The 11,738-nt window shown below is 35.7% G+C and overlaps 2 protein-coding genes across 2 annotated transcripts in view; both read left to right on the top strand.

The window, feature by feature from the left end:
* The window catches only part of Gbs-76A (Glycogen binding subunit 76A), a 579,812-nt gene that overhangs the window by 324,102 nt on the left and 243,972 nt on the right, over positions 1–11,738 (top strand). The window lies entirely within an intron of this gene.
* The window catches only part of LOC128700366 (basement membrane-specific heparan sulfate proteoglycan core protein), a 262,686-nt gene that overhangs the window by 121,752 nt on the left and 129,196 nt on the right, over positions 1–11,738 (top strand). The window contains exon 2 of the mRNA XM_053793521.2: positions 9,118–9,177. Within this exon, the coding sequence (XP_053649496.1) occupies positions 9,132–9,177 (46 nt within the window). The 5' untranslated portion in view covers positions 9,118–9,131. The remainder of the gene's footprint in view (positions 1–9,117; positions 9,178–11,738) is intronic.

The following is an 11,738-nucleotide window of genomic DNA, read 5'->3' as shown; positions in this document are numbered from 1 at the left end:
CATGTCTAGTTATTATTTAATATTATTCGCTTCCATAAAAAAATCATTTGACCACGAATGCAACAATGTGTTCACTCACAGAGTACTGCTCACCGACTTCTGTTTGAGTCGAGTTTCAGCTCCTGGGCCACAAACTTTTAACCTTCAGTTATCATTACAAGTGCCTGGCCTTTTAGCCCTATTGTGTGTATTCTTGAAGCCATTAATGTTTAATTCGTGTGTAGTGATAACTCTACGAGGGAAGGGGGGGTCATTCAGTGCAAGACGTGATGCAGGCTCGATCCTCCGTCTGCTGAATGTGAGATGCGCTTCCTATTTGTACTCACCTATGTGTCGTAAACTCTACATTAAGTTTCCCTCTACCTGCTGATCATTCAGCTTTCACACGCTACTATATGTATACTCACGTACCTTATAAAGTAAACTCTAGGTAAATACTACAAAATCAAACTCGCCTCCTGCAAACTTCAAATGATAATTACAAAAATAATAGTGGTAGATAAGTAGAATGAACCGAGGAATGACGCAGTGGAAATGAACTCAATAATGAAGGTTCAAAAATAGAAAATGACAGGGTTCAATCACGTCTGTCGGTTGGCAGAGAAGATTAACTGCCAGGATCTGGAGGTTACATCCAAGAAAATCAGTGATAATTGGAAAATCAATAGAGAACACCGTAATCACATGCGAAACAAACTTAAACGTAATTAGCCACAAATAAATGGGGAAGCTCATAGCTTGGAAATCGTTGGTAGTCCGGGAATTGCCGAGCGGATCAGAGGTTTTCACGATCTTCCTGGAATGATGCCAGGGAGACTTGGCTCGGAGTTCGCCAAAGAGTTTTACTAAATCGTAAAGAAAAAAATTCCGCCCAGTTCGATTATATATTCACGTTAGCGATGAATAAGCTCGGAGAAATTGTTGAGAATGTTACTGGAGGAAAGGGATCGTTGTGGATGAAGAGACAGAGTTTTTTCCGCAACTAAGAACAAACTGAGTTTTTTCCGCAAACTAAGAATAGACAAACTAATCAACATCCGCTTTCTTGATGCGCAGTAACAAGTGAGTCTTACACTCTTCCTGCGTCAGTAGGTGCTTTAAAATATATTATGTAGAAAGGGGTCAATGAGCAAGATCATTGACCTAAAATTTACTCTAATATCACCTAATATAAATTGGAATATCAGAATATAATCCACAGTCAAGCAGTCAGTATTGAGACAAAGTATTTACGTGAACTATTGCCACAGCAAAACATGAGAATACTACCCCAGCATTACCATACTGATCTGAAGCCATTACAAATTTTTGCAGCCGTTTTGGCATATCAGAAGCAACTCCTGACAACAATCGTAAACCTGCCTCGAGAACTGCTGCAATTGTAGGTCTATCGCGTCTATTCTCCCACTCAATTTGCAGCAGATTTATATTGAATTATCAACACTGTTAGGGGGAGAAATACTTACGATGTACGTATTAGAAATTATGTGGTCTGTAGTAACTACGTGATCTAAGGCACCAAGTTTATCTATTATTTAGGTAAGGGCTGGGATTAAGGACTGAAGGGAAGAATTCAGGGTGAGAGATGGAGTGAAAGCTGAGAGTCCTGAGAGTGATCACTGGGTTGAGGTAAGAGCTGGGTCCAGGGTATGTACCCTCACGCGCACACACACACACACACATACTCAGTAGCGGCCAGTGAAGACGCGGGTCCAGGAGGTGTGACTCGACCCCTGCAACCACAACTAGGTGAGTACACACACGCAGTGCAGCAGCAGCACCATACATCAGCCTCCATCATTCCACCATTAACGTAGTCACAGCATCATAATGGTCTTGTAATTCCACATCATTACTCATGGTGGCAGCTCCCGTCTCAGCGCTCCTTCTCCGCTGTGGTAAATCAAGTCATAATGAATGATTGCCACGTCATCTTGGAGAAGGAGAGCGAGTGAGTATACGGAAGCTGGATCCATACGTCGTACTGAATAACCTTCTACGTTATATGCAATGTTTCTCTGTGTAGAGTTCTATGGAGTTATTACTTGATAAAGAGAGGCAGTTAGGCTTGACACGAAGAAAGGGGTTTCTCCAGTTCCTTGAATCAAGAACCTTCACTCATCATCAAGGCACCCACGTCCTCCTAGGGAAGGAAGATAATTCAAGGTTCGTACTGGCATCACCAGAGTAATATGTGCCTGGCCCGGCCTCATTCTGACTGACAGCTGCTCATTTGTGTCCTCATAACTTCTGTTATGATGATAAAGTGAGCAATGGAAATTCTCCACTTCATAATTCACAATATATATGAATAAAAAATCTCGTTTTTCACATAAATTTTTAAAACCGTTAGTTTATTGATATTTTTAATAGCCATCGTCATTTTGAACTCATTTACGTTACCCGAAGAAAGTTTATAAATAGCAACATATATATATATATATATATATATATATATATATATATATATATATATATATATATATATATATATATATATATATATATATATATATATATATATATATGTGTGTGTGTGTGTGTGTGTGTATGTATATATATATATATATACATATACATATATATATATATATATATATATATATACATATACATATATATATATATATATATATATATATATATATATATATATATATATATATATATATATATATATATATATATATATATATGTGTGTGTGTGTGTTGGTTCATTTTTTGAGAAGACTATACAAGATGACTTCAGAAAAAATGCCACAGGAGAAAATACTTGATAACAACCGATATTTCGTTGAGAAAATAGTTCTCGATTATCCAAGATAAGACCAACGTAATTAACACCAGAGAAGACAGGAGACAACAACACAGTTGATAACACCAGATAAACAGGAATACTTTATACTGCAAAGATATGGACAAGAAGAATACCAGTAATAACAAAACTTAAATTGAAAAAAACTTCGTCAACTAATGTTACAAAAATCAACCCGTTAAATAGCAACACAAGTATATAACACAACACAAGTATAAATAGCAACACAAGTATATGACACAACACAAGTATAAATAGCAACACAAGTATATGACCCTTGAAGTCATACACTTAGATCAATGTTCTCAGGTACATGCAATCAAGCTTACTTTGTATATGTATCTGCTAACTTTTCTTTGTACACATTGAAAATAACATTCTATATAATTAACATGAAAATTAAAAAAAATAGACAAACTTAAGAAATCTCCAACCAAGATAATAGATAATAGGAACAACACAACTTTTTCATCCAGCTTGGGCTACTAGCACGTCCAGAATAGTTCAAAACCGGCTATTTTATATATTTTTATGACATACTCCATGTATAACATAAAAATGTTCTTTGGGCTATCTATTGGCATTTCCTCATGTGATGTTCTCCCTGTTATCACATCATGATTATCGATTTCTTTTCTTTCACGTATGTCGTTAGTCATATCTAAATCTCCCTTAATAATTTCTCGCTCACTGGGTTAACATCTTCTCGAATTCCCGTTTTAAAATCCCGGTTATTGTGATTATAAATCTTTGAGTTCCCGTCATTAATTCCCGGCTACTAAATCAATGAATCCAAGAGTTCTAATCCATAAATTTCCATCAATTATTCAGTAAGCTCTTAATATCCATCGCTAAGTTCCGTCTTTTATTCTCAGTCTTATAGACCGAGTCCTTGAATCTGCCACTTCAACTCTCCGTCGACAAAATTTGCATTCACAAGCGTTGGAATTTTTATACAACGCTAATATATAGAATATGAAGTATATTCATTACGCTAATTGTTTTGAAAAATTCTGACTGGGCCATCCGTGCCAAAATCTTTCAGAAACCGTTCATGACATTAAATCTATATATATATATATATATATATATATATATATATATATATATATATATATATATATATATATATATATATATATATATATATATATATATATATATATATATATATATATATATAGTGTTAGTTTAACAGTTAGTTTATTATGCACCTCATACCCATCCTGTGGGCGGTAGTCAAAAGTTTACAGAGGTACATATTGGGTACAGGGACTGGACCCCAAAGTTTTGATAGCTGAACAAGGTACAAAGGTTATGAACCCACAAGTTACAAAGGTAATTTAATCATATAAGTAAATTTACTCACTTACGTTTATACAGGGCTACAATCATGAACAAATTATAGAGTAATGAACATGTATATACAGTGGACCCCCCAGAGTTCGCGGTTCCGAATTCGCGGTTCCGAATTCGCGGTTCCGAATTCGCGGTGTGTATACAGAAGCAACAACATCTTTCTCTGACATATTTAACTGCCATTTATTCGTTCAAGAAGACAAAAAAGAACTATACGAAAAAGGGGAGACAGAAGAGAAAATCAGTAAGTCACGAGAGAAACCCAGAAAGATGATCACAACAAACAATAAGTTTATTATAGAAAGGCATGATAAAAAAAATTAAACTAAAACAATATCAAAATATTTGGAAGTATAGGATAAAGAAGAGAAAAACCCAAAGCAAATCAAAACAAGAAGAGAGTAAGAAGGCCAAGAAAAATATTAAAAAAGTGAACAGAAACTAAGATTTATAGGATAAAGAATACAAAACACAAGAGAAGGAAAGCGAAGTAGAAGATTCAGACGAAAAATAAGAAAAAATAATGAATATACACAAAATATGAAAAGTTACGTAATTTACTCTTAAGAAGAAACAAAAAAAAACTAGTAAAATTAGTTAGTTTTTAATCCAAGAGCAGCAATGAGTTGTGTAAGCAAAACCTTTCCAGTATTTTGTTCCCACGGGGGAGACTATAACCCACAGGGGTAGCTATTGTTTCTCTTGCCCTGTGGGAAGAAAAAACAATTATATCCACGATGCTACAATGGGATAAAGAAAACGGAAGTACGTCTTTTATATATTTCGTGAAAAGAATCATAATCTGCACTATTTTTTTCTGCAGTATATTAATTGTAATGGTTTTGTGCTTAGGTTGCCAATGGGTTTTGGAGATCCGTAGGGAAATTTTCGCGAGTGTGAGAAATGGTAGGTCTGAGCGTAATGGTGTAGTAAATAAATAGGTTCGTCGTGTATCATGGTGGTATTGCTGCTTCTAGCTTGCGTGTGTGTGTGTGTGTGTGTGTGTGTGTGTGTGTGTGTGTATCTAGGTACTCGCTGCGTAGCTTAACGTAATGAAACCAAGTATTGTCTGTGTTGCAATGTGTATCAACCTGCCCTTGCAACATGAGCCTCGGCTTCAACCCCCTTAGGAATACTCCGTTCCTTTCCTTACGCATGCAAGTGCCTCTATTTTTGAGGAATTTATGGCCAAACTAAAATTATTTTGGAAGATACGTGAGCAAACACTAATAAATCTGTCTTAATCTACACTTAATTACTGTAGGTTAGGTTACCTTTTTACTTAACTATACTGCTGAAGAGGATCCCAGAAGGGGGTCGAAATGTACAGATCAATCAATCTCAGTTTCTGTATTCATGGGGGTTATTATTTAGCATGAACTAGTGTTCATTATTAGTTATTCATTCTAACCGTCATTACAAGACACGTGGAAAACCATACGCTCGTCTGGTTCAGCTGTCTGGCTGCTTGAAAACTAAAATTATCCGCTCACCTTACCTCTGGGAGAAGTTACTGATATGTCAGTTATTGTTGTACTGAATCAGCTACCTATTTGCTTCGAGGTAATTCCCCCTCAAGGAAGGTTCCTTGATGTTGGTGAGGGGTCTTGATTTAGGGAATTGGATCTGTGCTCCAGTTCCCCGAATTAAGCCTGAATGCCTTCCACATCCCCCCCCCCAGGCGCTCTATAATCCTCCGGGTTTAGTGCTTCCCCCTTGATTATTATAATAATAATAATAATAATTCGAGGTAATTCTGAGAATCATTGAAGCCACTATTGTGTTGCCAGTAACTTTTATTTTACGTCCTGATCAAGAAAGCTGTTGGCAAGAAAAAGACGCACGTATTGAACAATCTCTCACTGGGACAACGTTTCGCACTGCATATTTAGCTTTATATAAAACGAAATGTAGTTAAAAGAAAAGGCTGTTCTACTGTTGTGTATTATTTTTCATTACCGTGGGCAGTTCACCTTTGTAAGTGAAGCTGTTGGTGTTGGCAGCCGATAATAGATGATTGAAAGCTTTGTACAAAGTTTCGTCCTTGCAAGATTTATGGATCTGCTGATAATTTCCCCTCTTATTTTTGAGGGACGTGTTAATAATTTATGATTTTCAAGACTATTAAGTTTGATGTAACGCTTTATTAGGGAAGGGGAGCATTAGGTTGAATGCCTATCGACAACATCATGATATCACCTGACTCCTCCACCAATAAAGTTCACTTTAATCCATTAAGTGAACTTTATACCAAACTTTAAGTAGGTAAAAATACTTCCCAGTATTTTGCACATAAAATCGGCATATATTCGCCTACACGAATATATGCCTACGCGAATATATATTGTTCCGGGAGCGTTGACCCCCCGGAACTCTCTCCAGGTATACTTAAGTATAACGAGTGCGAACAGCATGTCAAAGCCACAGTATGTTAAAGCCACAGTCAAGGTGTATTCGGAAATCTAAAATAATCTGGTGGTATTATAATTCATCCTCTATAATATGTTCTGTAGACAGCCCTATAATTTCCTATAATCTGTATGTTATTTTGTCGTATATTTAAAATAAAACAAAATGTATTAATTATCCAGATTTAAATACTTGAGTTCTACACAAAGCTGCATCCATATTTTTTTTTAATCCCAGAGTGTTGTTGTAACATACCCACTTAGTTTACTGTAGTAACATGCCCACTTGGTTTAACTGTAGTAATATACCCACTTAGTTTACTGTAGTAACATACCCACTTGGTTTAACTGTAGTAACATACCCACTTAGTTTACTGTAGTAACATGCCCACTTGGTTTAACTGTAGTAATATACCCACTTAGTTTAACTGTAGTAACATACCCACTTGGTTTAACTGTAGTAACATACCCACTTGGTTTAACTGTAGTAACATACCCACTTGGTTTAACTGTAGTAACATACCCACTTGGTTTAACTGTAGTAACATACCCACTTTGTTTAACTGTAGCAACATGCCCACTTGGTTTAACTGTAGCAATATACCCACTTGGTTTAACTGTAGTAACATATCCACTTTGTTTAACTGTAGTAACATACCCACTTGGTTTAACTGTAGTAACATGCCCACTTGGTTTAACTGTAGTAATATACCCACTTGGTTTAACTGTAGTAACATACCCACTTGGTTTAACTGTAGTAACATACCCACTTGGTTTAACTGTAGTAACATACCCACTTGGTTTAACTGTAGCAACATACCCACTTGGTTTAACTGTAGCAACATGCCCACTTGGTTTAACTGTAGTAATATACCCACTTGTTTTAACTGTAGTAACATACCCACTTGGTTTAACTGTAGTAACATACCCACTTGGTTTAACTGTAGCAACATACCCACTTGGTTTAACTGTAGTAACATACCCACTTGGTTTAACTGTAGTAACATACCCACTTGGTTTAACTGTAGTAACATACCCACTTGGTTTAACTGTAGTAACATACCCACTTGGTTTAACTGTATTAATACCCACTTGGTTTAACAGTAGTAACATACCCACTTGGTTTAACTGTAGTAACATACCCACTTTGTTTAACAGTAGTAACATACCCACTTGGTTTAACTGTAGTAACATACCCACTTGGTTTAACTGTAATAACATACCCACTTGGTTTAATTGTAGTAACATACCCACTTGGTTTAACTGTAGTAACATACCCACTTGGTTTAACTGTAGTAACATACCCACTCAGTTTAACTGTAGTAACATACCCACTTGGTTTAACTGTAGTAACATACCCACTTGGTTTAACTGTAGCAACATACCCACTTTGTTTAACAGTAGTAACATACCCACTTGGTTTAACTGTAGTAACATACCCACTTTGTTTAACAGTAGTATCATACCCACTTGGTTTAACTGTAGTAGCATACCCACTTTGCTTAACTGTAGTAACATACCCACTTTGTTTAACAGTAGTAACATACCCACTTGGTTTAACTGTAGTAACATACCCACTTGGTTTAATTGTAGTAACATATCCACTTGGTTTAACTGTAGTAACATACCCACTTTGTTTAACAGTAGTAACATACCCACTTGGTTTAACTGTAGTAACATACCCACTTGGTTTAACTGTAGTAACATACCCACTCGGTTTAACTGTAGTAACATACCCACTTGGTTTAACTGTAGTAACATACCCACTTGGTTTAACTGTAGCAACATACCCACTTTGTTTAACAGTAGTAACATACCCACTTGGTTTAACTTTAGTAACATACCCACTTGGTTTAACAGTAGTAACATACCCACTTGGTTTAACTGTAGTAACATACCCACTTTGCTTAACTGTAGTAACATTCCCACTTTGTTTAACAGTAATAACATACCCACTTGGTTTAACTGTAGTAACATACCCACTTGGTTTAACTGTAGTAACATACCCACTTGGTTTATTTTACAAAACCTAAAAAATAACTGTAAATCCACTTTTTTTTCATCTATTGTTGGTTCTTATTCAAAATGTACGTAATATATTTGACTCTTGTATTTATTTTTCCCGGGTACATATTTTATTCCATTCTTTACATTCCCAGTATATATTTTATTCAGGATGCATTATTATTATTATTATTATTATTATTATTATTATTATTATTATTATTATTATTATTATTTACTGTGGTTACTGCTGCTATTGTTACTATTACTCTATTACTTCTACAACTGTTGCTACTACTACTGCTGCTGTTACTACTATTACTATTACCATTATTATTGTTACTATTAATGTTAAGCGCTTTATCCGCTTTTGTGGCTTGGTCTACTACCAGTAAATTTGTATTTCCTGTAGAAGGAAAATTTAATCTTCGAATCATAATTATCATTAATGAGAAAAAATATTGTTAATGGCAGTGAGGAGCCTGCACCATGATTACTAATTAAATTCCGGGTGTTATTGTCTTCTTTCAGAGGGAGGAGCAGCCATGCGTCTCCTGCTGGGGAGTCTGGCAGTGATGGTAGCCGCGACCAGTGAGTTAAATTCTCTCTCTTCCAGTTCTGGATTGTATAGGGACACTTGTGTACGGTTCATGGCGTTCATTAAAGGCAACGTTTCGCCACTAGTGGTGAAACGTGCTTTTAATAAATGTCCTCTAATAAGGGTCTTTATTTCCATCTTGTCAGGATCTCCATAATATTTGATATCTCTTTGAACATTATTGAAAGAACAGATTTCAGCCATTGAGTGGAGTCTTACCGACTCCATGACATTTTTTTAATCATTAAATCAATAAAATAGTGTAGGAAACTTGTTTACTAAGTCACATATACCGTATGTGATAAAGTTTCCTTACCAATAGAAAGGTCTCTCAGTAAAGACAGCCAGGTGTTGCACATATTTCTAATTAATATAGTTATGTTAGGATTTCTCGAGTTCTAATGTAGGTTAGGTTAAGTTCGGTTAGGTTAGGTTAGGTTGGGTTAGGTTAGGTTAGGTTAGGTTAGGTTAGATTTGGTTAGGTTAGGTTAGGTTAGGTTAGGTTTGGTTAGGTTAGGTTGGGTTAGGTTAGCTTAGGTTAGGTTAGGTTAGGTTAGGTTAGGTTAGGTTAGGTTAGGTTAGGTTAGGTTGGGTTAGGTTAGGTTAATTCAGCTTGGGTTAGGTTAGGTTAGGTTAGGTTTGGTTAGGTTAGGTTAGGTTAGGTTAGGTAAGTTTGGTCAGGAAACAGGACGTGTTTCCTGACACAGCTGGAGCTTTTGGTCATCTGACGGAGGCCTTCCATGGGCTTACCCCTTCACCCCTTTAAAAATTAGGGTTAATGTTTATATACTCTAATATAGAATCTCCAGTTATATTAATATATTTCCAAAAAAAAGAAAGAATTGTAACAATTACACAAAATTTTAGTAATAAATCTCATTCCCAGCGTCACATACGTGTTAACTCTCGTGTTTATGCATAAAAAAACAAGACAAATTAATTACAGCATACAGAAAAAAACATTAATTGCCAGTTGGGCTTAACGGGATATTAGAAATGTAAAAATACCCCAAAAATTTGGTTATTATTATAGTACGCCAGGTCGTTAACACATGTCAGATTAATTATATTATTTTTCATTTCATCCCTGTCCACTGACATTTATATTACTGGCCATATATACATAAAGAATCAAAAAAAGAGAAATGCATAATATATATATATATATATATATATATATATATATACAAACACTGATCTCTGGCTGAAGGAGACTCGAACCTACGAACCTTAGAACAAGGTACGCAGTGCTTTACCAATCTACCCACACAGTGTGGGTAGATTTGTAAAGCACTGCGTACCTTGTCCTAAGGTTCGTAGGTTCGAGTCTCCTTCAGCCAGAGATCAGTGTTTGTATATATTTCGCATGCTCTCGCGAATTCCTTATATATATATATATATATATATATATATATATATATATATATATATATATATATATATATATATATATATATATATATATATATATATATATATATATATATCTAGTACTGAACCTGAGAAATATTATTATTATTATTATTATCATCATCATCATCATCATCATCATATTCAGAGAAAAATCATTGAACCCATAAGTCATACAGCACCTAGGGAAATGGTAGGTAATCAAGTTCGGTTCATGGTATGGGAGCTGTAACCTGAGACTAACAATTACGATAACGACAACACTAGACAAACACGAAACATGATACTGACATAGGAAAAAGCTCCGGGAAAACGACAGAGTAATACGAAAAAGATTTCCTTAATTTTAGGGTCAGGTCTCTGACCATTCAGGCTTTTAGCGGTTCAAGACTTTCAAGGTTCAAAGGAGGATATAAGGGAATATGATCACACAAAATAAGGCAGAGAGAGTTTGTACAGATTATTCACATGGTGGCAATAAATCCCAGGTGAAACAGCCAGAGACGCAGCTGAGGCAGACTCCATATTTCGATGGTTTTAAAAGTGACAAAGAGTGTAATGACGCCACTGGAAGGAAAGCTGAGAAGGGGTCCCAAGAGCTAGGTCTCAAGCCCCGTATACTCAGCTACGTAAATATAAGCAGACTGTGTAATATAACTCCAACAGGAAGCAACTGCGGCTTCTCCTCTTTAAGGCCATCACAAACGTTTCCATGACTTATTTGTGATCTTAGACGTACAACCTGAGATTTAAGAAAACAGCCTGACCATTAATTGGACGACCTGACCTTTAACAGTACAACCTTGACCTTTGAATAATATTTTCTTTAATATAACAATCTGACCTTTAACGGCACTCAGCGACATTAAATCACATGAAAAAGACACTTCATATATTACACATATAAACAACCCATTGTGCTACGTACCAGGTAATTGGTCTTCCAATAGATGGAAATAATCGGAATCAGAATCACAAGACATCTATCCAGATAAGAGCGAAGATAGGTACATAATGAATAAAAACAATAACAGATGAATAAATGAGAATCTCCTTTTAACAGACTGAAGAGTGGTGGGACAGTCACACAGTCACTTAGCGATGAGACAGTCGTAAAGTCACTTAACTGTTAAGCATGCACATA

This window comes from Cherax quadricarinatus, chromosome 71 (genome assembly GCF_038502225.1).
Source record: "Cherax quadricarinatus isolate ZL_2023a chromosome 71, ASM3850222v1, whole genome shotgun sequence".
Classification (NCBI taxonomy): Eukaryota; Metazoa; Arthropoda; class Malacostraca; order Decapoda; family Parastacidae; genus Cherax; species Cherax quadricarinatus.
This window is presented reverse-complemented; position numbering and strand designations above follow the sequence as displayed.